The 27,679-nt window shown below is 43.0% G+C and overlaps 1 protein-coding gene across 1 annotated transcript; it reads right to left on the reverse strand.

Moving 5' to 3' along the window:
- Nucleotides 1-377: 377 nt before the first annotated feature.
- apln (apelin) lies at nt 378-24,280 on the reverse strand. Its single transcript, XM_022214568.2, has 3 exons — nt 23,930-24,280; nt 8,819-8,991; nt 378-4,590 (listed from the first exon to the last, which is right to left on the reverse strand). Exons 1-2 carry the CDS (start codon nt 23,994-23,996, stop codon nt 8,825-8,827), a joined length of 234 nt encoding a protein of 77 aa, XP_022070260.1. The 5' UTR covers nt 23,997-24,280; the 3' UTR covers nt 378-4,590; nt 8,819-8,824.
- Nucleotides 24,281-27,679: the final 3,399 nt, after the last annotated feature.

Below are 27,679 nucleotides of genomic sequence, written 5' to 3' on the forward strand. Positions count from 1 at the left end.
TGCAGTAATTAGCAAATGTTAGCATGCAGCCAGTCACAGCCACCGTGATAAATATCAACTTGTCAACATGGTCACAGACATTAGCATTTAGCTTTGAGGACCACCGTGTCATGGCGCATGGCTCTTTCTCCTATCGAATGCCAAAAAAAGACAGAACACAATTTTTTCTTAAAATAAGATTTTTAATATTACTTATTATCATAAAGATATATTTACACACTTTACAGAAATAGAAAATAAAAACACAAAGCTACGCATGAAAGGAAAAAATAAAATAAGTACTCCAAGAGCTAAAGCTTATCTTTTATAAATTAGAAACCAAAAGTTCAAATATGTACACAGTATTTCAACCATTTCTGATACACTTGTTTTATTTATTATTTATTTATGTCATTTATTTTTGCCCAGTTCAACATCAAAACAGAGACAGGGACTGTACATTTGGCCTGGTGAGTAATATGAGCACACACCATAAACAGAATATAAGTTTCAGGAGTAATACATTGTCTTTCAGATGGGATCTGCTTGAGACCTAGTAACACTGTTGCGATGGCGTGTAAGCCTACAGACTGCATTTCTCCTACTATTGTTCTGAATGTAGCTGATCTCGGACACAGCGGTTACAGAGATGGAGAATGTGTCGCAATCAAGACAGGAGGGGCCTGTGCTATTCTGGGTGTAGGAAGTCTCATTTTGAGGCTCTAAGATAATGACAGATCATCGTCATTTCCCACGGGAGATAAAATCTAGTTATCCTTTGGATTGCCCAGCCAGTGGAAAAGTGTGAATGCATTGTATTGAATGTCAGCCACTTGATCCTGCAGACACCCACTCTGAAGGCCAACATGATACAGTTTGATGGGCTTAAAGATTCACAAGGTAAAATCATGGAATGTGTTGCAACTCTATTTCCATTTTCACAATGAGTGAAATGTTTGGTTCAGTGTCCAAGGAAACTCATCTGGTAGAGAACTGAGTATAGAATGACAATAGGATTAAACTTAAAAAATAAAAACCTTGTGTTTTCTGTGATCTTTTTGTGCGGGGGGTTGTGTCTATATCTATTAGGAAACGGAGATCAATGGCTAAGCTAATATTTCAAAACCTGCTGCTTGCTTGTTCTCGTCTCCACCAGTAACACACATCTATCTCTCTGCTAATCCCCACTTCTTACACACTCCCAGCCAAATGCATTTGGACAAAAAGAATTAAACACAGAGGGGGCAAGGTCTCAGAACAAACATTTTTTTCTACCAGGAAAACATGCTAACAAGTGCATAGGAACATTACTCAGGCCTTGTGATGGTCACAGAGAAGAGGAACTGGGGAGGAAACATTGAGGGGATAGGAATCGTTTCTCTTGTGTAAGCCTTGCTGGAAAAGACCATTAAGGAAAATGGTTTTGCTCCCCGAGCATAATGTATTGGTTTACCATTTCAGTTTGAGCCTGGACGCGCTTGTCCTTCCACACCACAAGGCCCATTAACCTGATGTGCAGGGGAGGGCTGTGGGCTATGATCTACAAGAAAAGAATGCCTGAAAGCTTTCACGTGTCCACGACATATTGTGCTGCAGACTACTTTTCTATTTTGTTACATCCACAAAAGATACAGCTTTTCACACTGTATTCAAAAAGTAAGCTTTGGACAACCAGCTAGACAAGAATCAGACAAAAAAAATTGTCACAATACACTGGAAAACCATTCCATACCAAGAGACTCTTGTTTTCAGGGTGTATTTTTCCAGCAGCATAATGGAATTGCAAAAAGTGCAGCCTTGCGAACCCATACAGAGAAGTCTCGGAGCAAAGCCACGTCTATTTGTTGGGAGTAGTTGACACCGGAGGCTTTGGATCAGTGGGATATTTGGTTTTTGATTTTTTTGGATTCAACTGATAACCAGACCAAGATTAGAAAGGGTACTTTACATAAACATTGGTTTGCTCTGGTCTCTGAAAGGGCAGCATGGCTGGTGCAGATGGTGAGGATACATTCATGAAGAACAGTGCGGATACAGACGTTGCTCGGCTCCGTAACAATAACTTCTGAGATGGGGAAATATTGATTTGAACCCCTTGTCATGACCCAGTCTACTTCCAGCATCCCAACTCCTGCGGCTTTGAACTTTCATCCCCAGCTCATATCTTCCTACTATCTTCCCCAATAATACATGAGACATCCTGAGCAAAGCTGTCTCACTCCCAAGGAGCATTAATGAAATCTACATCTCTGTCTGAGAGGGTATGAAAAAATAATGGTGGAACTGAAATTATTACTCTTCACAGTGCCCTAGGATTTAATACATTTTTAATCAAGGTGAGCTTGGCTGGGTGGATTACCACTGTGATTTTAGATGCTCTCTTAATAAAAGCTTCTCATGCTGCGACTGAGAAGACTGCATTTTATTATAATATTTGCATGAGACATGGCGAGAGGGAAAAAAAAGGGTTGGAAAACTAGGTTAACCAGTTGCCAGTTGTTTATGTGGTCAAAACTGCCTTGAAATGAAGGAGTTTGCTGATTGAATTGCAGCGGATTGAAATCACCTAACATAGAAACGAAAAAAAAACACACAATTAGGAAGTTGCTCTGCACACCTAATACACAACAGACGATTGCAAGGTGGCTGCTCTACAGGTCACAGTCCTAATATGTTACATGGTTACACACTGAATCAGCAGGGGTTTGGAGATTGCAAAGGGGGAAGGGTGTGGTTTCAGTTTAAGCCAATTTAACAATGAGCTCAGACTAAGTGGCCCCGTCCAGCCTTGGGGAGATCCATCTGAGAAAGATTAACTCTGGGATTTAATGAGCGTAATGATCAAAGCCACGACCACCTGTGCTGTGGAAGGGCAGACTAGAAAGGCAACTGTACCCAACATAACGTAGGGAAAGGAACGTGACTAGAAATGACTGAATGTGGATAACTCATGGCTATATTGGTGTATACATAGAGGGAGAGTAAAGATACAGTATACGAAAATATGCTCATATAAGTTTTAAATGTACTGTATGTTCATGTTTTGTTAAATGCACAAAATAGACTGCTCTAGTACAAGCTTCTATCACAGCACCCTGAGAAAAAAGAAAACTATAACACAGAAATAAACATAAACAGTAATATATTCCAGTATGATGGAAAGGCATAGCATTTCGTCAGTGAAAGATATCGGTCAGAGGGCCAAACCAGCCATATGCTGAATATTAAAACAGCCAGAGCACTAGTGGTAGGCTGATCATGGTGGCATATTAACTGAGCTGATGTTTGCTTTGAAACTTTTTTCCTCTTTTTTTCTCTTTTTCCTTTATGGTCTAATTGAACGTGTCCTCCTCGCTAACGTTGTCTCACGTGGGATTTCTGTTTGCAGAAATTTAGAATGCATAATGTGTCAGTGTATCAAGACTTCAAACAAGAGGTAATGTGTTTCTCCCTAACCTTTCATTCCTTCGTTCCTGGCAGCATTGTGGAGAAGGTTATTATTTGGCACTTCATTAAAAGGCACGGCGACCTGTCGGTGGAGCAGACCGCCGCTGCCAGTTAACAGTCGTGTAGAGCAGCTGCGCAGGGCAGCGGTGTGGTGAGAAGGCTGGGGATTGGGGACAGGATTGGGATTTGGGGTCAAAGGACTCATCCAAGGTGGGACATGTTACAGTAACCTTGAGCACGTCAGTAAACCCCCACCCCCACCCCCAAGGTGTTAATGAGTTCAGAAACACCAGAATAGCTTTGGATTAAAGAATCTCCTCAATGAAGGAAATATTCTGTCACTTAAATCGATTGTTTTGACAACATGTGCTCTCTTTCAGTCCAGCTTTACTTTGCATGTGGACGCACTGTCATTAGGAGGTACGAAGCACCATTAATAACGATAATTACGCAATGATTAGAATGTCATTTAGATGTGACGCTTATGCTCGTCCATTTTCAGCACAAAACCTTTTATCCTTTTTGCAGCAGACGTCCAGAATATCATACGTGAACCTAAGGTTTGCTTATGTCAACTGTTAAAACTGATGAAACTGCATGATCAGCGCCCTCGCCCTCTAGGAAAGCCGTTAAGTAGCTACACAGCAAAGAAATCAGCGGCTGCAGTAACCTTGGATCTGAGACATGGAAAAACCACATCGCGGCGAAGTGACAGATGCTTTAAGACTCAGATTGTTTTGACCGGGCTCCCTCTCCACCACATGTCATGCAAAGTGTGTGAGACACTCAGGGAGATCGCTATGATTGGGCTCTATTAAGCAAATAATAGGAAAACTGGAGAAAAAAAAAACACTTGGGAGAAGACAGAGATAGATAAGTAGTGAGGGAGTAAGAGAAAGAGAGAGAGAGAGAGACAGAGAAATAGAGTCTGATAGCTCGGGCTCAACACCCCCCACCCCCCTTCCCTGCCCCCGATTCCTCCTAGAGCTGAGGGTGAGCGGCTTGTCCTGATTTTTTTTGTGGACAGAGTTGCTTGAAGAACCAGCAGGTGCTATGGACATCACTCTTCAGGCTGGGCAAGCGTAGGCCCTTCATTGCAAGGCCCCCCAAGGCAAAGGAAGAGCATAGAAATCAGAACCTGGGGGAGGGCGCTCAAAGCAGTGCCTGCAAGAAAAAGCAAAAAGAACACAGAGAGCATCATTAGTGTGTGTTGGTTTCTTTTTCCCTCAGAAATTATTCAGGCAAGGCTTCATCTGTTTTTATGTATTGTAATAAATATGATCCCAACGTTTTACATAGGTATATATAAAAGTATTTATAACACAAATCAATCAATAAAAGGAATTATTTTGTTTTGAAAGGATAAGTCACTGTGAATAAAGTTAAATGCTGTGGTAACTGTTGAACTGATTTATTTTTTTCTCGTTTTCATCTATAAAGACACAGTTATACCTCCCCTGTTTCACAATAGTCAATGCTTACCACATGAAATAACAACAGATTAGACTGGCTTTTATAGGAAAAAAATATATTATCCAAAAAGTAAGGTGTCCTCTTTTGTTTTAGCACAGACAGGTCTGGCAGAAAATATAATCTTTTGTTTTTTCTTGCTACAATGCAGCATATTTACTCGGTCTGGCTTTAGTTGGAAGCATTGCATGAAGACAGTTCCCTGCTGCAGATTCCATATTTCTATGTAACCGTCAAGAATTTTTGAAGCAAACTTTTAAAATGTTACAAAAAATGTAAATGAAATGGAATAAGAAAATGTAAGTTGTTTCCAATAATTGATTTAGAGTGAATAAACTCGGCTGTGTCGTGTCATCAGAAGGTGGCACTATAAACGGTGTTACACGTAGCTTTAATAAACTCTTTTTATTAAGACTTACAGACTGTTTCAAGCAAGTATAGAAACTTTATTGGCAAAACTGGGTAAGTGTTTTAGAATTTTGATGATGTGACACTTTAAAATAAACAAAAATACAATCCAGCTCAAGAAGTATTTGTAGGCTACCTCGGACAACAGTTGTTTGACATCTCTTTCTTTGTCTTTTTCCATTGTTCATGTAGCAAATACCACACAGAACCTTGTCTGTGTTAGTTGTCTCATCTATATTATCAGAGCTGAACTCCAAATGTTCCCAAACACAGTCCCATATCCCCATCTTTCTCAGCTCATCTGTCAGCCTGCTCTGCATCACAACTAATCTCTGGCGGCACTTGTGCATTACTATATGTTATAAGAGCAAAAGGGGACAGAAAAAGGAGCATATGTTCTAGACAGCTTTGGAGATCATCATTGTGGTATCCTTTAATACTGTGTTCCTGCCAGAGTCTTATGCAGACCTTTCAATTTCCTCTCCAATAAGCGTGGCCCTTCAGGCAGTTTCTACTCAAGCTGTCTCTATGTTATACCCTATGTTATCTTGCACTTGAACAACTGAAAGAAAAGGCAACCCTAGACATGTTCCAACCAGATTTCACGGTCTTTGATTGGAAAGTGCAGCAGGCAAGCAGGGAGTAAGAAAAACAATTGTATATCTCACGGTGGAACACAAGCCCAACATTATACAGTGCTCGGCTCAGGGCACTGGATCACTTCTTGACAATGACGAAATCTTTTATCTTCCCAAGTCTTTTATCTTCCTCTGAAGATTCAGACAACAGGGTTCACTCGTTGATAAGAGCCTGCTCTTGTTTCAAGATGGCATTTTTCTGTGGTCGTGTAATGCTTCCAGAACTGATGTATGGTAAATCTAATCTCCACTGAGTTGTGTTGTTGTTTGTTGTTGTCCTTTGTGCTTTTGGGTCCCACGGTATGATCTCATTGCAGCAGCCCCCTTGAAGTCATACTACATCACATCATGAGTGTATGAGAGGAGATGCAGACCTGCTCCACGTTGTTTTGATGAGAAGCTCTTTAAAAGACTCATTCACTGAGCTTTCTCACACTCAGGGCCACTAGAGGCTTCCCCAAATTGCCTCTGGCTTTAAATCTGTAATATCCTGCCGTCTTTTAGACTGTCACTGACATGGCTTATATCCAAGAGTTGTAATAGCAATGGTTTGATCTGAGCCTCCTCAGATGCTCAAAGAGGATGACCCAGGTCTCCATCTTTCTTCTCGGAGTTGCTCACATCTGGAACGTGTAATGATGAAAAGTCCGTTTCCCTCAGGTGCCATAGAGAATAAAAGATGAGCTGCTTTTGACACTGAAATGGGGTGATATCGCTAAATAGCATAGAGCTTTAAGATGGACAACGTCAAAGCAATTATTGTTCTTAATCTTTATATAAACATTGTAGTAATTATGTCGAGGCCAATGATGACATCTCCACACACAGTCAGCCGGTGCTCCAGCCCTCTACTGGATGTGTCCATTGAACTCTAGCTTTGATGAAGCAAACTGCAACTCCAGCTGCTTCCAGAGGTGGTTTTCCCATCATCAGCACAAACTGAAGAAGAAAGCAGGGCACATGAGGAAGTACTGAGCCTTTCAAGCTGATTTGTTGGAAGAACGACTTCTGGGAAGGATTGGTGCTAGATGTTGGTCCTTGTGAAGACTTAATATCTTCAGTCAGTCTGTGAACATGCACAGTCCAGGTTTATAGTTCAGGCTGTCTTTGGATCATTTACTAGGTGAAAGTTGGTACCACTATCACTGAAATGCTGTCAATGGACAGCCAGATTCCCAGTATGGTCCAGTTGGGGTAAATTGGCACGGTAAGTGGAGAGAAACCCTTCAGTGAGGTGAACTATGAACTTACCAAGACTGAGGGGAGCCAAAGAGGGAAGTGAACAGAAAAGGGAAATCTTCAACACGTTGTGGTTTGAGTGGTGTTTGTGGAGACAGCATTGTGACTCAGTGAGCCGTTCACTTTTATAGAGCTTCACAACTTCCTGAAGCTCCCCTTTTTATTCTGGCACTCAACACAAGCTCTGACGACTCAACTCGTGGACAGGATTCTCACATTTTATTGGCAAAGTGAGCCAAGTTGTAAGACCCACGTTGTTCTTCAAGTGCAGACTCCCCTGGCTTGGTTCTTGCTCATTGTTTTCACCTTTGTTGTGAGCCTCAAGAGCCTCGTATTCAAAGCAGGAAGGCATTTAAAAGAGGTCTAACCCAGTCCAGAAACATACAATAAACAATAATCGACCATAATTCACTCTACATTGTAAAACCTGTCCTGCTGATTTTGAGAACTGAACTTCCAAACTTCTATGGCTTTGATCCCTTTTCCTTAAAACTGATTAACCATGCCCTGACACTCTGTGGCTACAGCCTCCTCTCGCTACAGATTTAATTTATGGCAGACCTCTGCAGGTCAGTGTTGTATAGTCGGCACCTCCTGCAGAGATATTGTGTCTTATTGGGTTTCTCTGTCTCCTACAGCGTCTGGAAGAGACATGTGGATGTTCCGCTGCTACCTTCTATTGACAGTGACATGGTGACATTAGGGAGTTTAAACCTGTATATTCTGTAAATGTGATCATGTTATTTAATTGGCTGCAGCGTATTTTAGTTTCTCAATGAAGCTTTATCTGTTTTTATTGGAATACTGAGAATTTATTTAGGTTCAGAATAGAAAACCAAACTGTGAAAAGGTGATAAGTAAAATATTATCTCTGATTCTGGATGAAAGCATTTTCACACAAAGTCTTGTTTTACTTGACAGCAAGTTAAACATTCCCTCGCAAGAAAATCGACGCCGGCCAAGAAATCGAACTCTACAAGGTATTATCTTTGGAAAAAGGGGCTTTAATTGAGTTAATCAGGAGGAGAGTAAAGATTTATTCCAGCTGAATTAACTCAAAGGTTAGGTTTCTAAGTGTAACTGTCTACCGTCTGAGAAAATAAATGACGTATTCTTGAAAACAACCTTTGTCGAGTTAGGCATGCAAGCTGGTAGGCTAAGTCCAGTAATCTGCTAAGATATGCACTTTTTTTTTAGCGCCAACAATAACATCCTTGTGTAGGAGTTTAGTCTGGCTGCAATCGTTTTTTACCAGAATTTCTAGTGTTCCTGTAAGAGTTAAAGTTTCTCACTCCTCATCAAAAACGCCCAAACTGATTCTGCCAACAAAGTATTCAGGACTTTTTCTCTCAGAAATTCCTCTATCAAGTTGTGTTTCCTCACCAGTCAGCAGTTATGATTTAATATATCGGTAAGTGCTTTTGCTCGTGTTCTCTTGAGAAATGTGCAGCTCTGACTTCATAGGATATTGGTCCAATGGGCAAACACAGCAGAGACAGACATTCATTTCACTGCAATCCTCGGAGGGCAGAAGCCTTTTACTGCATGACCATGACTGTTTTACTACAAATTTGCTGGAACATTTTGTCAACAAAACCCAATGAGGGTCTTTTCTCCCCTGACTGTGAGAAACTTACCTTGCTCTAGAACGGCATGGGCCCCTTGTGGGAAAGACGGGGCCGAGGGCGTCTTCTCTTCCAGCCAGCTGGTCTGTGGGTCTGACTGCCCCTCGCTGGGTTTTGCTGGACCATTTTTCTCACTGTGGCCCCCTCTTCCAGCTCTCTGCCATGCTCCGTGGAGGCCATGGGACCTGGAAGACACAAAGAGGAGAGGCCCATTAGACACCTTAAAAGAGTGTAATCTTCAGGAGATGGTGTTTCACAACCTCTTCTCACCCGGGGTATCACATTTTGATTATGAGCCAAGTCCATCAGTGCTTGAGGAAAGTATGTTGCAAGATCCGAAGAGGGATCACACTGGTAATGGATGGGGAAACGAGAGACATGTATAGATAAGTGTGTGTGGGCCTGTCGAAGCCCACCCAGCATTGTAGTTTATCAAGTTGGGCCAAGGCAAAGCCCAAAAGATACATGCAGTCCTGGCAGAAGCGAGAAACTCAAACCCTCGTGTCTCATGTCTCCGTCACTCTCCCTCTCTCTCCAAACACCACACAGCTCCAAACCTGATGGAGGTGCATCCTGTTGCTCTGTTTGATCCGAGCTTAGTGATGAGTTTAATAGGAGTGTGTCCTGCAGAGAGTGTGTGAATATGTGTGTGTTTGAGAGTGATCCCAGATGTTTTCAGTCATCTCTCAATAAGTGTGGCCTGATCCCCTTAAGCCCCTCTTTTCCAAATGGCTTGGTCCACCCCAAGTGCCTCTCTGACCTTTTAACCTTTCGCAAACTGACAGACCTCCTCGTGGAGATGTTTTTTTTCTCCGAATGTTTTGCAGCATATCTTTACTTGTAATAGGATATTTACCATGGGTGATCTTTCACACGACACTCAGCTCTCAAATCCAGTAAAAATCGGAGTATTCGCAACAGCGCACATGAGATTAAAGGTATATTCCAGTGATTTATTAATTCAGTTCTGGAAAGTTCAGAGGATTTGCAAAAAAACAGAGTTAAAAAAATCTAAATTGAATCTAATTGAAGGTCAAGATATTGTGACCTTTTAGTCCACAGACTCCAAAAACACTGGGTCCCACGGTCCTCATAAGACAACTCACTCGTGTCTGTGACCCTCTTTGCTGCCAAAATAACCACTTCGTTCAAACTCCACACCTACAGTTCATAATATCAGCTTCAATATAGTCCCAACTCCAAGCCAGCGAACCCTGAAGACATCACCGGGGGATTTTTTGAACTTTAGAAAGACTCTTAACCCCTTAGTCCCTACAGCCCCCGCTGGCGGGGGCTGTAGGGACTAAGAGTAGGTGCCTCAAAAACAGGGCTCAGGGACTAAGGGGTTAAACAGCACACCTTCTTATTTTATTAAAATCCTATTTTCAGGAAACCTCTCTGCTTACAAGACAAAGATTCCTTCAGAGCCAAACCGGCAACTTTGGTCCTTTCTTTGGGGTATCACCCATCAAGCAGCTGATTGACATTATTCACACGAGGTCATGACATTCCTGTTTACTCTCACCACACAAACTGGTACCATTTTTAGAATTCCCCAGGGAGTGACCTTCCTTTGCTTTACGAGAACTTTGGTGAGGACGCAGCTTAGGATAAGTCACCCAGTCGACTGCAGAGGCTTGTAAAAGCAGAAAGTCTACTGAGGACAGCAGTTGAGCAGCTTAGAGGAGCCGTGATGATGCTGGGTTAATGCTTCCTAAGATTCTTTTCATGAGTTAGTGTGTTTAGTTGAGGCAGAGCTGTGATATTAAATGCTGTTATGTGAACAAGGCACAGCTGCGACCCTAAAAAATGTCACCCGATTGAAAAACTTTAAAAGAGTGTCTGCTGCATTCAGAACTTTCAAGTTTTCTCGAATAGCTAAGATCAATTTGTTGAATAGAGGGCAACTTTATTCAAGAGCAGAATTCAAAACACCATTAGAAGAAAGCCAAGGTCTCTCTGCAGCTTTTTTTAAATTAATGACCTTCAGCTGTTGCTTCATGAGGGCATTTTTAAAAGAACAACTTCCACTGAAAAGGAGGCAACTGAGAAGGGTTTCTAGCTTTCAGGTTGAAGTAATGGTGAACTGCGTGAGTGATCTAGACAGCTTGTTGAATGTTTTCAGTGTATATCCCCTGAAACGCCAGACATCTCAAGTTCCATTTCCACACTAATCTTCTTCCGCAAGCACATTACACAGTATATTTGTGGGCTAACAGTGGGCTAATTCATTTGCAGCAGGGAAAATCTTGGTTGCATATTTCCGCATCTAAAGCACATCTTTGCCCCTAGAAGCACTAATCTGCGCATTATCCTTTTGTTATTGTTCCAGATACACAGTGAATGAGGGACGTTCTAACATTCTGAAGGCATTCAGCTCATTTCTTTCAAATCCAGGGGCTTGAATGTTAATACTCTCTGTGTTAGAGTAGATTTCGAGGCTAACACAAGTATTATAGGGAGGTTCTGTTCCACCACTTTCGCCCCTGAAACACCCTCTGATGCAGAACACACAGAAACACAAGTATGTAGTCTTAACAATATTATGTGTCAGTGCTTGAAATTAAGTAGACTGTACCATAATTTATCTGACAGGAAGAAGATGTTTTCACTGATTCGAATCGTCACAATTAGAGCTGGATATTAACTGTTTTGTACATACTCTATAAAAAGAGCTTGTGGGTGAATTTAAAGACCCCTACTGTGAAAATCAAGTTTTTTTCTTTGTTAACAAACCAAAGGAACCAATCCTGACAGTTTACAGGTTTGTGGATCAATATTTCTATCTAGAATGAGTTTGAACAATGCATGGGTGAATTACTCCAAATTTACATTTTGCCACTGTGTAGTTCAGAGTAGTTTTACAGTGTTTGATCACAGTTGTAGGTGAGCTGGTGTGCTGAGCTGCAGCGAATGGATATGGGTGGATGCAGAGAGACGTGGGAAACTTTCTAGATCTGCACATTCTGAAGGAAGCAGCAGTGTAGAGTTACATCTGGACCATTTTAAGACAGGAAGAGATTATTTTCATGGAAAAAAAATCTAAATATGTAACTTTGATACACAGATATGAGTTTATAAGGGTTACATCAACAACCTCGGCCGGCTTTTTGGCCTCTGCACAACCGCCTGATGGCTCCATGTAGTGAGCGAGATTGAAAGTTGCATAAATTGTTGGATGTAACCCTCCAATCTCAACTCAGCAAAGCAATTTGGCTAACGCTTACTGACACCTTGTAAGTCTCACGGTGATACTTGCAGTAAATACAGTCCTACACAACGGCCAACTGCAGCTGATGCTTGAGTGATAGGTCAGTTTAACAAGTGCCGCAAACACACACAAAAAGTCACACTTAGTCAGCGTGCATGCATACACACACTGCAGTGCAAGAGGGTAAAGTAATTGTACCTCGGCTCACACAACTCATCTGCCGTTGCTCTCTGGGTGGCTCAGCCTGTCATAACGCTGGTCCATAATGAGACAATTTAGATGTCTCCTGCCATGGCAAGCTGTCAGCCACTACTCGGCACTAGGGCTTGAAGGGAGAACATCTCGTGATTCTCCTGACAAATCTCAACCCATCCAATCTGGCTACAGGATAGAAAAGTGTAATGAAAGCTGCTAAAAATAAGCCGGGCCCCAGTGATAACACTGGCAGTATAGATTAACTCTTTCAGCCTGTAGGGAAAGCATCTCACTGTGACAGATACAACATACATCAACAGCTAGCCTTGTGTCTCAACCCATCCATGGTGTAATACGTACAGGAGGAAAGTGGCAGCATCTGTTGCTCCTGGATAAGATCTTTTGATTGTTTCCATGGCAGATTTATCATTGGATAATGCACATTTCATCTCCATAAACAAAGATATCTCGGCTATCTTATTGCTCTGAAATTGGATCCAGTCTCTATAGTATCACATTTCGTCTTTTCCCATGAGGGATTTCCGTGTTTGTGTTCAGCTGGTAAAACAGTAAAACAGCAGGACCACATATGTCTCATGCTAGTAGGCGTCTTATCTCTACTTCAGATGACCTTGGAGCCCCCAGTTTTGCCCTCTTTCCACTAAATCTCAACATTTCTTCCCTCGCATGGTAATTCCCTAATTTAAAGTTTCATAAAGGAGGAATTTCAGGAATGTCTCGTTGCTGCTCCTGCTGCTTGTGTAGGAAGAGTAGGTAGAGGAGGATTGGTAGAAATGGTCAAGAGGAGAAGATCGTAGTTGACAGTGTCACAAACTGGCCAAGCTCCAGACTAATGATGAATATCTGCTCTGCTGCTCCCTGTTTCCCCGCCCCAGTTTCTCCACCTCCTAAGGTGATATCTGTTATGTTGTCTTTTTCAAATGGCCGGCTCTCTGTCTTGTTATGGCCCAGCGGGAATTGTAATGCTGACAGTTTATCCCTGTTGATTCTGCAACAGTCCATCAGTGGAGCCTGGAGAGATATACATCTTCCTGTACTTGTCCATCCAGTCAGAGGAGACAAGAGAAATGGCTGTCCTCTGGTTTAATGCCAAGTTCATCAGCTGCCCTCATGGCTGGCAAGAGCAAACTATGTATATATCAAAGCGCTGTGTCAATGCAGGCACGCAGCAAGGCAAATGGGCCAGTACTGCTTATTAATAGTTGTAAAGCTGATTTGTGTGCATCGACTGCCAAAACGACCACATAACAAATGTCTGCACTTGTAAATGCAGCCACAGCATAATGCCTTTTCTGCCACTAGGACGTAAGAGATTAAACTCCAGCAGCCTGTGAGTCTAAGTACAGCAACAAGTACACAGGGCCGCATTCATCACAAACTGTTGCATCAAATGTAAACATGCACAGTGAAGAATGGCACGAAAATTTAATCCTAGCTGTGTTTAATTTCTTTGTCACCGCAAATTGATTTGCCGTTCTCTTATCTGTTTGTTACTCTTCTTGCTCATCACTCACAGTCACACTGATTATGAATCAATTGTGTGCAGTCTCATAGATGCATTTTCACAGTTGGCTGGGCTTTCAAATTTAATCTCTCCTCTCTTGTTTTTTTACTGTCCGACACCACTTATCGACACCTCTGCGTCTTGCTCGCTGCAGTTTGTATGGATGTGTCTTGAGGTGTAAACAAAGAGCCGGAAGAATGGCTCTCTGGCTCCATTAGATTCTACTTTGTCGCAGGACAGCAAAACATCTGAAATGACAAAAGCTGGAAAATGGATTTTTGAAGTCCATCTGCCATGAAGGCAATGTCAGCTGGTCCACTATTGGAATATGCCAACAACCATGGACATATTTTTATGAACTACTGTACCCATAAATGCTCTATAACTACTTTATGATTGCCCTTTTAAGGATGAACTGTAATAATTTTGGTCATCAGTAATTTTCCATGTACCATCATTATCAGGTTAAATACTTTAATTTATGACCAAGTACCTGCAAAATGAAGGACATTTCCATCAGTCATCAGCTGTATATCATGTTAAAGTCTCTCTATAGTCATCTCTGCAAATCAAATGGACATGTTTAGAAGGTTTATCCATAAAAAATAATCCCTTCTTGCATATCTACTACAAATACAAATATGCAACTATCGCAACTGTCCAAAATCAGCATAGTTGCAGCCTCTCCCTTCACTTAACTGTCCCCATACATGGAAGCTCGAGCACACTAGCTCACCTTTTAACTCTGCTCACATGCTATAAACTTACTGAACTTACTGAACTACACAACGGCAAGATGTGATATTAGAGTAATTCAGTCATACCTGTTCAAACTGGAAATTAACAGGACTGGATCCTTTGGTTTGTTACATATGAGACTCCATCTTTTTGAAACTGTCTTCTGTACAGTGTACATTTCCAAGCTGGAAATGGTCAATCATAACTTGAACCGCTTATTTCACTCACGATGCGTCCTCTAGCTAATAAAAAACATCAGGTAAGCATGTTATCAGGATAAGAAACTTGATCATTAGAGGGGTCTTTAAGGGCTAATTAGCAAGTGTTAGAACGCTGACAGGGTAAAGTAAGATAATGACCATGGTAAACATTATGCCTGCTGAATAGCAGCAGGTTAGCATTGTCATTGTGAGCATGTGAGAATGCTGATGGTAGGATTTTGCTCAAAGCACCGCTGTGTCAAAGTACAGCCTCAGTGAACCGCAGCTTTGTCTTGTTTCTACCATTGTTATAATTTCCTCCCTGTTGCAGCATGAAATAAGAGACACGGTTTAAGCTCTTGTCCTCTTTCATAATTACCGATGAAATGAACTCATCCGTCACACTGGTAATATAACATTGTTTATCACAGTGTGAAGGTAATAAATCCTTATTCCTTTACAGGATCTTCTGGTTTAATAGTAGATTGGATTTTTACTACAAAAACTACCATTACAGTGTTTCCTAGTATGCATAGTCATATAGAGACAATATCATTATTTGTTGTCCATATGTAAGATAACTGTAGCTTATTATGTGTATGTACAATCCTTATGGGTAACAGAACAATATTTTGTGTTAGTGGGAGAGAGGAAGAATAAATACCCTGGTGTGTGTAGCCATGGTTATTACCATGACGTTGAGGAGCAGGCCTGCTGTCTCCATCGTGTGCCTCCCTCCTTCATTCACTAAAAGGAGAGGAGTAGCTTTAGCTAATGAATCCCTGCAATAGCATGCCATTACCACAGACATACTAAACCACACAGCCAGACATGTCATGGGCAGAGATGCTCCCACTGCATAAGCACATTAGGGATCAGTGTTATTAAGCCCAAGGATGAAATGTGTAATTGTGCCAGATACAAGCCAAACATTCTTTTAACCTAGAATAAGCCCCGGCGCTGCTACAGCATCGTACAATGGAATTTGCTAGCTGCCTGACAGCCTCCTCACACATTCATCCTGCACATATGGATCGGGCCCCTAACGAAGGAGGCTGTCCTCTCGCAATCCAACGTTTAGTGTCGGAAATGCTGCTTATTGCAAGCATACCAGTAAGTCTGGGCCTTGGCAGAAACTGGTACCAATGCTTGCCGACTTTCAGGCCACGTTACCATGGCAGCCACCATGAAAGGCGCTCAGTTTGGAACAAAAGAATGACATTGTCAGCTGAATTCGACCAGTGTTCTCATTTTACAAATTCTCACTGCTCAGAGTCTGAATCCATAATCAGCCTCTGACTGTGGTCCGTGATGTTTGAGCTCCTCTATGGGCCATCGCACTTGGCCTCTGAGTGTCCCTCTCATGGGGGTTGGAGGGTGGTTTGTTTTGGTCATGAGCACTTTCTTTTATTTCTGTCGGGGACTGTTTGATATGCAGCATTGTTGCACAGTGATAATGCTCGGCTTGTGGCTGAGCTGAAGGCTGGCTTTGTCTACACAAACTCCAGTGAGGAAACCAAAGTGCATAAAAAGTTGCTCCTATTACTGCTGCTTTTAAAACTTAACCCCTTGTCCTCCCACTCTGAGAGTTACCCCCCACTCTCGCTGAAGGTTCAGATCTAATTAAAAACAAACTGTGCAGCCCTCTGGCTTCTGGCTTTCTGCAGATGTCCCTTTGAGTGAGTCAGTCGCCTGTGAAGTGCGGTGCTATATATGCTCCTGAATTAGAGAGTGTATGAAATGATGAGGTGTGAGACTGCGTACTCTGCTATGATCAGAGCGCTGCGAGTTCAAAGGGCCGGCAGCAGCATTGAGCCAGCTAATGAAGCCACTGACTCCCCTCACCACTTGACTGCCTGTTGGTTTATTCACAATCCCACTCTAACTGAAGAGGTGAATTTGTGGCTACAAGGTTACTGCAGGTTGTAACTTACTGAACACGATCAGTTAGAGAAGCAAACATAGAATAACTCCGAGGGGAGATTTCTCTTCACAACTTTCCACTCGTTGTGCTGAGGGTGGGAGCAGGAGAGATGCTGGTGTGGCTGTTTCCGTTGTCAGCAGCGGGGTAAATCTCTGCGCATGGCAGGTACAGTAGGTAGGTAAGGATACCAACCGTTGCCCTAATCTCCAGAGATTGCATGTCAAGGGCAAAGGGATCCTCCAACCCATCCGTTTCCATGGGCACACTAATCAGATGTGAAACACAGCCCTCCCTCTCTGTGTCATCACTCCCCCCCTCATGCTGTGAACCTGCGTGCCTTCTCCCATTTGAGATGTGGGAGAATGAGAGAAACAGAAAGAGGGAGAGAAACATCACTGCGCAGGGTTCACTGCAGCTTTTAAAAGCCTGAGGAGGACCATCGCTTCTCCCCATAGGATATACAGCACCTATTAAAGGAAAACAGCACCAACATTGCATCAGACAGTGTTACCTCCTAACCATGCTATGGAACACAAGCAATACCTCAGAAACTTAAAGCTCAACCGGCTAGATTAACACTCACCAAGGCAGTTTGTCTCCAATTGCTATTTGAGATACTGATTTGTGTAGACATGTGGCAAATCAGGCGTACAATTACCTAATTGATCCTTACTGCAATAAACTTTGCTCCACTGTTTCATTACAACACACAAAATCCTTAAAATATGTAAAACTGTAATCCTAATGACCAAATCAACACAATGCACTGATTTATTGCACAGCACTTGCCTGTAACAAGCTCTTTAGTAGGTAATACTGCTGCTACAGAGATTTTGTAGCATAAATATACCGTAGCTCATGGAATAAAATACATAGAATATTAGTAATAGGTGATGCAGCTATTTCTTTAATAAAAGGGGGGCGTAATTCTTGCCGTTTTGCTTTAATCTGCTGCCCTTCTTTGGACATCTACTGAAAAGTGTCTCCTAAAAATAGCTTTATTATGATACATACTGAGCATGTGGTGCACAGAAAAAAGCACCTTTGGGGCAATGTCAACGCAGTGAAACTTTACAAGCAGTTTCGTCACACACATTTAGTGAAGAAATAAAAATTGTGAGGATTTTTACTGACAGGTTCAGCTGCACAGTGCTGCAGTGAGGCTGAAGTTCAGTGTTTATTGGCCCTCTGCGCTCACAAGGCTTCCATCAGCTGCTAGGTAAAACTGTTTGCCTGATGTGGATGCATGTTTATGAATTCCATATATTGTTTTACTCTTCTATTTTGACAAACATCTGCTCATGTTCAGAGGCTCTGAGCGCAGGCGGCCTCTCCTGCTCAGTGAATGAGACAGAGGGACACAGCGAGGGGCCCCGTCCAAGTCCAGGAAACGGTATGTGGGAAAATCCATGCTATTAGCCAGTGGCAGATCATTCGATTGACCAGCATTTAAGTGCACGTGTGAAATAGCTCCCAGGGAAAATAACATTTGTGATCAAAGACAGAGTGATTGTGATGAATAATGCATGAGTTTCATAAATGAATGATTTCTGTGTTGTCACAGAAGGGACCGGTTGTGTGGAAGATGGAGGAGATTGTACGTTTCCCATTTCCAAGCGTTAATTTAAGGCAAGAACAATAAGGTACATGACAGTTTGGATCCACATGAGGTGTACCACAACATCCTATAATTCTCTGAGAATAACGGAGACATGCACATCCTGTTGCCTGAGGCTCTGAGTTTAGGCAGATCCCAGCGGGGGTCTGTCACTAAATGAACCCAAAATCTACTAAGTCCCATTACACTTCCATCGCCCCAATCCACGCTGCCATCCTCACAGCACTGAAATCCCTTGTCTGACTTGGAACAGCCTAACAACAGCCAGCTGTGCCAGCACTTTCAGCCATATATGAAATCCCACTGATCCATGATGGCGCCTGTAGAGGCTTGACGTTAAATGGCGACAATACCCTAAACCATATTTATTCGATTCTCCAGAGTATTTCAACTTTGACTTCTCCAGACCTTCTGAACTACTAAAGTTTGTATTTCTACCACAAATGACATCGCTAAAGCATACACAGAAGCATACTTTCCCATTATGGGCTGCTACAAATTGAGTATGAAAGTAATTAAAGCACCTGCATTCCTAAAGGCCACAATATTTATTCTGTGGTCTAGCAGCCCCGTTAATAAAAATGTCCGCTTCAGATCGTGATCAGAAATCTGATCTGCCGGTACAACCGCTATAAATGTAACACTTAATGCTCAAAAAGAGAGTCATAAATCACTTTAATATTGAACACTGGTGGAAAACGCAGCAGTTTTTCAAAAAAAATATCTGTCTCTAATTAGTTGTAAGGAGCGCCCCGGCCCTGAGGATAGGGTCTGGTGATCACATGAGGTCTGGTAACACAGGACCCCCTCCACAGCACCCTCACCCAACCTAAAGGGTTGTTGCCCTCAAAACTCAGAGGGAGGTCCAGGCTGCAGTTCAAATACACATCAGGAAAGAACGCATTGTAGGCTGAATAGACGTCTTCTTTTCAGACAAGAAGTGTCATTATTATCCACATGTGAATTGTAAAGATGGACTTCAATCACCAGCTGGGAGTTTTCAGATGTAGCTGTGACTTCCTTCACACAAACTCTCAGATCACAAATAGCCTCTTTTCCTGTCCACTCTTTTATTTTCTATCCCTTCGACCGACTTTTTCTCCCCCTTTGCTTTTTTTTTCTTGCTTTCGCTGGATTTGCCCTCAAGGGAAGATCTAAGTGAGTAGATTTATTCATTCAAAGGGTCTGAATTACATTATAGCAGCACAGCAGTCACATATGCCAAAGTCTTCAACAGCTGAGATCTCTGGCGGAGCGTTAGCCCAAAGGTTAGCCTATATCCCTACCAAATGAGTTATGATTTTTCACTAAATCTCTCCTCAACTCCCAATCCAGAGCAATTATTTGTGAGTGCCATTCACCAGCTCATGTTGGTGATATTATACAGATGTGAAGTGGTTTATCACAGAGACTCTTTCTAAAAATCTCCTCACTGACGCCTCCAGCACTGAGTTGCATATCTGAACCTTCACATGGTTGGGTGATCTGGGATAAATTTTCATATTGTGGTCTGTATAACTTTATAACATGGTAATAATATGGTTCGACTGAAAAAATAACTTCACAGCAACGTATGTTTTGTACTTCAGTACGTTAAGGAAAAACAGTATTACCTTAAAACAGTCCAGCACTGACCGCAATAGGGCATCAAAAAAAGATTATTTCCCCTGTTGATTATTTTCTCAGTGAAGCAATTCATTGTTTGGTCTATAAAGTGTCAGAAAATTCTGTGAGAAGAGTCAATCAGTGTTTCCCAAGCCCAGGATGACATTTTCAAATGTCTGATTTGTCCACAACCCAAAGATATTCAGTTTACGGTCACAGAGGAGTAAAGGAGCCAGAAAATATTTCCAACTAGTAAGTTTTATCAAGGATTACTCAAAATGAATAACCAAATTAGTTGGTGATTGATTCACCAGCTGATAACTAATTAATTATTTGATTGAGCATTGCTTTCTGGACCACAGTGCTGCAATTATGTAATGCCAACAACTATAGATCTGTAGATGTTGTCAACAAGTAAGTCTAGAGCTAAACAAACAGACACTGTATAGCTCCTTTTAAGTTAGCTAAACTGATTACATCAGTGTTGATGTTGATTATTGTTTAGATTTACTTCTGCATTTCTTTTTTAAGTGAAAAATGGTGTCGCTGTCAGAAAATTCTTGATGTAATTCCCTCCTGGCTGCTCTAATAACAGCCAGGAGGTGAATGCAGAATAATACATCCAGAAATATGAAAGGCCTGGCCACCACAGCATAAATAATACGGCTAAATATCTGACAGAGGAGAAATGTATGTCATCGTATGTCATGAGCTGTCAAACAGTCTCTCCTAAACCAAACCAATATGAATGTATAATGTGTGGATCATAAAAACGTAGATGTGGTTCAAGTATGTAAGCCAACAGAGGATAAACAGGAGACAAAATCAACAAGCGGAAAACAAGTCATTCTTTACTCACATTCCAAACTCAACTCTTGAACTGTTTAGTGTCTCTGTGTGTGTTTATGTCTGCAGGTCGCTGGCTCTATTCCCTCGTAATGCCGCATCAAGAGGAATTCCAGGTTCTTCATGAAACGGATTTGGTCGGACCCTGTGGGTGTGTATGTGTGTGACTGATATAAACCCAGCTGGCCCTCACAAGCTCCTGTGCCTCAAAAAAAAAAAAAAACCTCTGTGATTCTCCGTAATCCTGTAATAACCTTTCTACTGCTCCCCCTTTGACACAACTGTTTGCCCACTGTTATTATGTTATCCCTGGACATCTGGAAAAGTTTAGCTGCTTTCTTTTCTCCACAGCCACCATAATCATGTCCACCGGCACAAACACCTTCTTTACATTAAAAAACAGGGGGATTATGATTTAAAGCTTCCTGGTTATGGTTGGTTTTACATCTATAGATGTTGTTTAACAAAATAATCAGACCTAACTAGGCGTTTTTTATGCCTCTGAGTGCCTTAATGAGTGGCTGCAGGTATTGCTGCCCTCCTTTTGGCTCTACTTTGACCCGTAACACTTGGTTGAGCATCTGAGAGGGGCTGGCGAGAGTACAGTATGTATGCATGCTGGTGCCACAGAGCAGACAGCCCCAACAATACATCAAAGTTTAATATGGAATAATAGCACTGCTGACAGCTCTCATAAAATCGCCCCCTTCCCAAAGCAGACGATTTCTCTGCCAGATAATGGCTCTGATCTGGGCCTCGTGCCCCACTCACGCTCACCACAGCCTCACCTGTTCAACCCCGGCTGCACAGTTGCACCTGTGTGTGCGTGTGCGTGGGTGAGTGTGTGCGTCTGAGCCAGCTGCTATTGTTTTTACCGTGAGGATTGGCAGGGTGTTTCCATGGCGGAGAGAAACAAAGCTTTGATATCTTCTAAGAGGCTGTGACAGACATAAGAACGTTCTGAGAATAAGAACTGTTTATATCCGAGTCTGAAGATTTACACAGAGGGAGGAAGAGTGATCGGCCTCTGGATGAATTATGGATACCACATGTCTAAAGCTGGACTCCACTCTTGAGCCAGAGTGCTTTTCAAGGATGGGTAATTGAAGTGTGCTGCTAAAGGATGCTAATATTACATGGAGAAGGCCACAGCAGCTCTTTTAGTGTGTTGAATGAATATTGTGAGCAGCATTAGGTTGTTGAGGTGAATTGCCTGTTGCATGAGGAGTTCTTGCTAAAATGCATCTGCACCCGTAACTACAACCAAGGCTCACACTTCCCCACCCTGTATCAGTCAGATTCAGCTCTATATTCATAGCTTCCTGCACACACACACACACACACACACACACACACACACACACACACACACACACACACACACACACACACACACACACACACACACACACACACATGCTCTCTCTCTGTGCATCTCTTCTTTCTCAGACACACATGTACACACACAGATGCCTGAGAGAGAGAAAGCCCACTGAACTGGAAAAGCGTTTGTCTCAAGATGAAAGGCTTCACACCCACTGCCTACATGCAGAGCCTCTTCCGACACCTTCCCGCGACAGCGCATACTGTAGCAGAGGCTTGTGCTACGCAGACACACTCCAGCTAGCATCCCTCCCCACACCCATCAACGCCGCAACACACTTGCATCCCTTCCTCTCTTTCACTCCATTTCCCTCCCTTCCTCCCTGTCAATGGAGCTCTGATACTACAGTAGCAGCCGGGGAACAGAGAGGCACATAAGCGGCATGACTTGAACGTTGAGGGGGATAAGCTCCCGTGAAAGCCCGAGGCACAGCAGCCTTGTTTTCACGGTCGCTGGTGTAGCACGGTGGGCTCTCAGGCGTGGAACATGCTTAGCCACACGCAGGGCGTGAAAAACGACACTGACCATGATGCTAGATAATTGCTTCCCATTTACTCATGTGCTGAGAGCCTCAGACAAAAATAGCATGTCGCTGTAACGAATGTGCTGGGAAGCATGGGAACTGTGAGTGCTGTGGCCACGGATCGATACACAGAGTGGACAGCATAAAGTCTACACAGCATCTTACAACCAGTCTATACAGCACCTAGCAACATATAGCCTATAGATCATCTCACAGTGCATATGCTGAGGCCTGTATCTTCCAAGATGTAGAGTATTTAGCACTTTTATTATCCTAATCTAGGTGGAATCTTATAATAAATGGTCTGTGTACAACAACATATTAGCTATACAGCATCTTACACATGTATTGAATATAAACACAACCTGTCTCTGTGTTTTTAAAGCCACTGTAGTTGGTGGGTAGATGATAATCCCAAGACTAGTCTAGACATTTACACAGGCCTTACTGTTGTTTTTTCACACCACAATGCTACCTGCATCACATCTGCAGATTGCCCACCGCTCTCCAAACTACCCCCCAGCCACATTTCTCAGAACCCATTTACTCCCACGAGCCACCAGAGAGAATATGCCCTTTCCTCGTGCAATAGTCCCAAGTCAGTGTTTTTGCTCTAAATCATAGACATTTTAGATCCACAGTGGAATAGATATCTAGTCCAACAATGGCTCCAGAGATGCAGCAGCACTTTACGGAATTTTACTGTGACAAGGCATCAAGCCCCCCCAGAGACGATCCATGCATCTGGGATCTGTGTTCCCCTCATCGATGCGTACAACAATTACAGTCCTCATTATCATCACCACAGGAGGCACGCGTTCATATGTAGGTGCCGTGTTGCCCTGCTGCACAATCACAGTCATGTAATAATAATATAGCACTTGGGTCAGATGGAATACATCAAGCCATAAATTAATCAGGTTCACTCCACCATACAGAACATGTGCCATGCATATCTTACATTTCATAACAGCCACAACAGTCACCCATACATCCAGCATATCTGTCATTCAGGAATAGCTCAACACATGAAGGTCCAGCAATAAAAACCTCTTCACATTTCATCTCCAAGTCTTGCATCAAGGTGAGGCAGGGAGGGAAGAGGATCAATCTGAGCTACAGTCAAGTTTATCATAAAAGCTATGGCAGTACAATAGCAGACAGTATCACCACTGCAGTGCAGTACTGTATACAACCAGGTGCTGATATTCCTGCCTTTTAGAGCCCACACAAGGCTAACCATGCTGGGTAACTGATCAACTACTGCTGCCTGCACAAGCCCAAGGCAAACAGAGAGAGAAATAGAAAGCAGAAGGAGACGACCAGCGACAAGCCTGGCCGCTCTTGTACTCACCAGCACTGGCAGAACACAGCAGAGACACCAAGAGCACAATCACCAGCGTCAGGATCTTCACATTCATTTCTGCACTCCCCTCTGGCTCTCCGCTAGTCACTCGCTGATATACTGTAGTGGTGTGTGTGTGTGGATGGGAGGGAGAGAGAGAGAGAGAGAGGGAGAGGGGGAGAGAGAGAGAGGGAGAGCAGCTGAGCGAGCAAGAGAGAGACTGCTCCTGTGCGTGTGTGTTAGAAGTGAGTGTGTCAATTTGTGGGAATGTGTGTGAGGCTCCCTGACTGTGCCAGTGTATTTGTCTAAATGCGTATTTGTATATCAGTGTGTGACAGCGCCACTCCAAGACTGAAGGCACGTCTTTATCTGAGCTCTCCCACGGAGGTGTGTGTGTGTGTGTGTGTGTCTTCTTTTCTTCTGTCAGAGAAACGGCAGCATGAGCCAAGTTCAGTGGAGCTGTGAATGTGCTGGAAGTCAGCTTACAGGTCTGTCTGTCGGCAAGAGTGTGTATGTGTGTGTGTGTGTGTGTGTGAGAGTCCTGTTTGCCTTGGATAAGAAGACTAGTTGGTCATGTGGCTTATGTATCATTGACTCTGTGGGTCACGGAAAAGCCCCCCCTGCCCCTCCATCATACACCATCTCCACCCCTTTTCCACCAACATGCAAGTGCACACGGCCGAGGGAGGAGAGAGGGGAGAGGGCAGGGGGAGAGGGGAGGTGAAGGGTGTGGGGTGTGGGGTGTGGGGTGTGGGGCGCATGCAGGTTTATGATAATACCCAAACAGATGCTCTTGTTGAAAAGTCTTTGAATTGCAAACAGGGCCGCTTGCCAGGAATCCAGGAATCAAAATACCAGCTTATGAGGGGGAAGTAGATGAAAGAAGGGAAGGTGTGAGATGAGGTTCATGCTTTCCTGCTTTTGTATCTGCGCCAGCTGTATAGACCTTTCTTCCTCACACTATTCTTTACCCACAGCGGCACTGGCAGCCCCGTCTCGCTAAAGGTATGGCTTAAATCATTCGCGCCGTTTGAAGTTAGTGTCCGTGACACTGGGAGTAACTGCAGGAAAAAACCTATCAGGCTCTGTCTGATTCCATCGCCCGCTCTGTTTGTTTCACTGCCCCTGAAGTCATTTGTTTTATTTCGTTACACAGATTATATTCTTTCCATGAACAAAAGCTGCCAGTAAACCACCACCCTGCATGGCTATAAAATAAGTCAACTTATTATTTTTTTCATTTGTTTATCAGACAATAAACAGGAAAGGTTGCATTTCTTGCAGTGAATTGTGAGAACTCGACGCGAGCACTAGAAGCACAACAACTTTCCTTATCGCGTTTAGCCATAGAGCAACATCAAGGCGACAACTTTCTACATCTCCTCCTGGGAATAAAATTGATCGGAAGGGACCATAAATTTTGTATGTTTTACATAATGCAGACAGAATATGTAAAAGAAACATTGAACCCCACCCAGTTACAACATTGCATTCTCCGCCTGACAAGAAGGACTGAGATCTGGTCCAACAACTCTCAGTAGAGCTAATATAAGTGAAGAAACGTAGGGAAAATACATGCTATTGATGAAAGAAAATGCTCAAACCACTAATAAAGTTGATAAATATATGCTCCTTGGTGAAATACTGTTTACATGGGGTCATTTTACTCTGGGCCCATAGATGTGAGTCCCCAAAGGGCTGCAGTGACAAATGATGGATGGACTGCCTTTGGTCACAACCTCCAGACACAACCCCCCCAACCATAGTCTTCCACACAAACCTTTTCTATGTGTTGTCACTAAACAGTCACTTTAGCGGTGTAGACCTGAGAAGAGGGGCCCTGTGACCCTCGGCTCTGCAGCTCCAGCTTCACACAGCTCGACCATTGTCTCCCAAAGGCTCCGGGTCCCAGAGGGCAACATGTCTGTGCCACCCACTTAAGACCCAACAACAAGAGCACCTTCCATTTTTACATGCAGCACTTGAAGCCTTCACTCCATGAGAAGCAATCCTCTCACCTCAGGGGTGGCCAAGCCCCCCGGGGGCTAAAGATGCTTATCCAAGCCTGTCCTTTTTTTTAGCTGAAAGATAATTCGCCCAAGTGCTTTTAAAAGAATCTGTTCACGGCATTTTCTCAGAGGTGCTCAGTGATCACTGGCAGAAAGCGCGGGCAATTCTTTCCAATTGAACATAATGAGAGATACTGGGGAATTATAGCGCCATTACAACCCCACTTAGTAGTTAGGAGTAGTTAGGAGTAATTCAAAATTCAATTTAATACAACATTCAGGAATAGTTTCAATGCTGTGTGGGATCACTGCCTGCAGAGTTATTTCAAATTAACAGTTAATGTGGGTATCAAAACTGAAACCGAATGTGCCGAATCCAGGTGCTGCCCGGGATAATTTATGACGGTGGATTTACTGGTCATTAAAATGTGCTATGGATATAGATGAGAATGTGTGAGACATTGTAAAGTTGGCAGTACGGGCTCAAACATTTGCACTCTATTAGCTTTAATTGTCTTAGCTTGAAGCAAAGCCTGTAATGAAAATGTAACAGATGGTGTTTCCTCCGAGTGTATCAGTGGACTGTGTGCCATGACGTGAGTGTAAGCCAGTGGAGGATTGCCTTTTTACATCCAGGGATGTAGAGCGAAACCTGGCAACATGACACAGGCAGCAGCGGCAGTCAGAGGGCAGCAATACAGCCACATGTGTCTCAACACAGGAAGCAGTTGGCTGTTTACAGGAAGCGCTGGATGAAGGAATGCCGTGGTTGTCTGTATTCGGTCACTGATGACGACTTTTCCTGATTCCTGAGTTTTCAATAACAGGCAGACATTCCTAAGATAAGTGTAAGACACATGATGGAAAAGGTATCCAAGCATTTCCTGTGAGCCACGTTTTCTTTCTAAATGCACGCCAACGTGTTCGGCAGGATTTGTCAACAGGTGGCCTCTCAGCTGCGGCTAAATTAATCAGCTGATCTCAGATAAAGATTTGTCGCATTATTTACCGTGTTCACAATTAATGTGCTTCCTGTTTATCATCCGCTTCTATATAAAGCTCCAGATTTCTAAAATGCTAATTAAGTGTGCGGATGTTTGTTTGTATTGTTGTTTGGATGATTGAATTAATAGTGGCGCGCCGCTTGTGTTGTTGTTGTTGTTGTTGTGCCAAAGTGCGCTCAACACTTCCGCGTCCGCTTCCGTTCCCGCAGCATTTATCTGATGCACCTTTATTAAAATGGAGAACAAATCAAAGCTCCATCACGATAAGAGTCGCAGCCATCAGCACCTGAATGCAGCATGTCAACGTGAGATCAGGTTGGGGCTGCTAATTAAAGCTTCTTCGGAGAACATTGACATCTTCATTAAGACGTTTCAAAGTCGAGACGAGAGAATCTAAAGCTCTGTTTTGCTCGTCTGAAGCTTTAAACAAACCTATCCCCAGGCGGCGTGTGCTTCATATCACGAAATGTCAAGAATCAGAGGCTTGGTGGATTAACTTATCTGCCTTTAATCGTGACATTATCAGCAGCACTGCAAATTCAGCTGAGAAATGTTCTGGGCTCGCTAAAGCTCCCTGGTAGATAGGGCAGCAATTTTCTGCCAGTCTGTGCTTCTCATTCTGTTGTATCGCCTCAGAACAACCACACACATACACACATTTTCTGTAATTTCATACTTGCATGAATTGAGTTCCTAGCAATCATTAAAAGACTATAAAGAAGTCCCATTGCCCTGAAATGCAGCAG

The sequence above is a fragment of the Acanthochromis polyacanthus genome, chromosome 10, assembly GCF_021347895.1.
Source record: "Acanthochromis polyacanthus isolate Apoly-LR-REF ecotype Palm Island chromosome 10, KAUST_Apoly_ChrSc, whole genome shotgun sequence".
Lineage (NCBI taxonomy): Eukaryota > Metazoa > Chordata > Actinopteri > Pomacentridae > Acanthochromis > Acanthochromis polyacanthus.

Excerpts from the sequence above, each read along its gene's own strand:
- apln (XM_022214568.2), bottom strand. The coding sequence starts at position 23,996 with ATGAATGTGAAGATCCTGACGCTGGTGATTGTGCTCTTGGTGTCTCTG. Across the intron at positions 8,992-23,929 it reads GCTGTGTTCTGCCAGTGCTG|GTCCCATGGCCTCCACGGAG; the intron begins GTGAGTACAAGA and ends TGTGTCTTCCAG.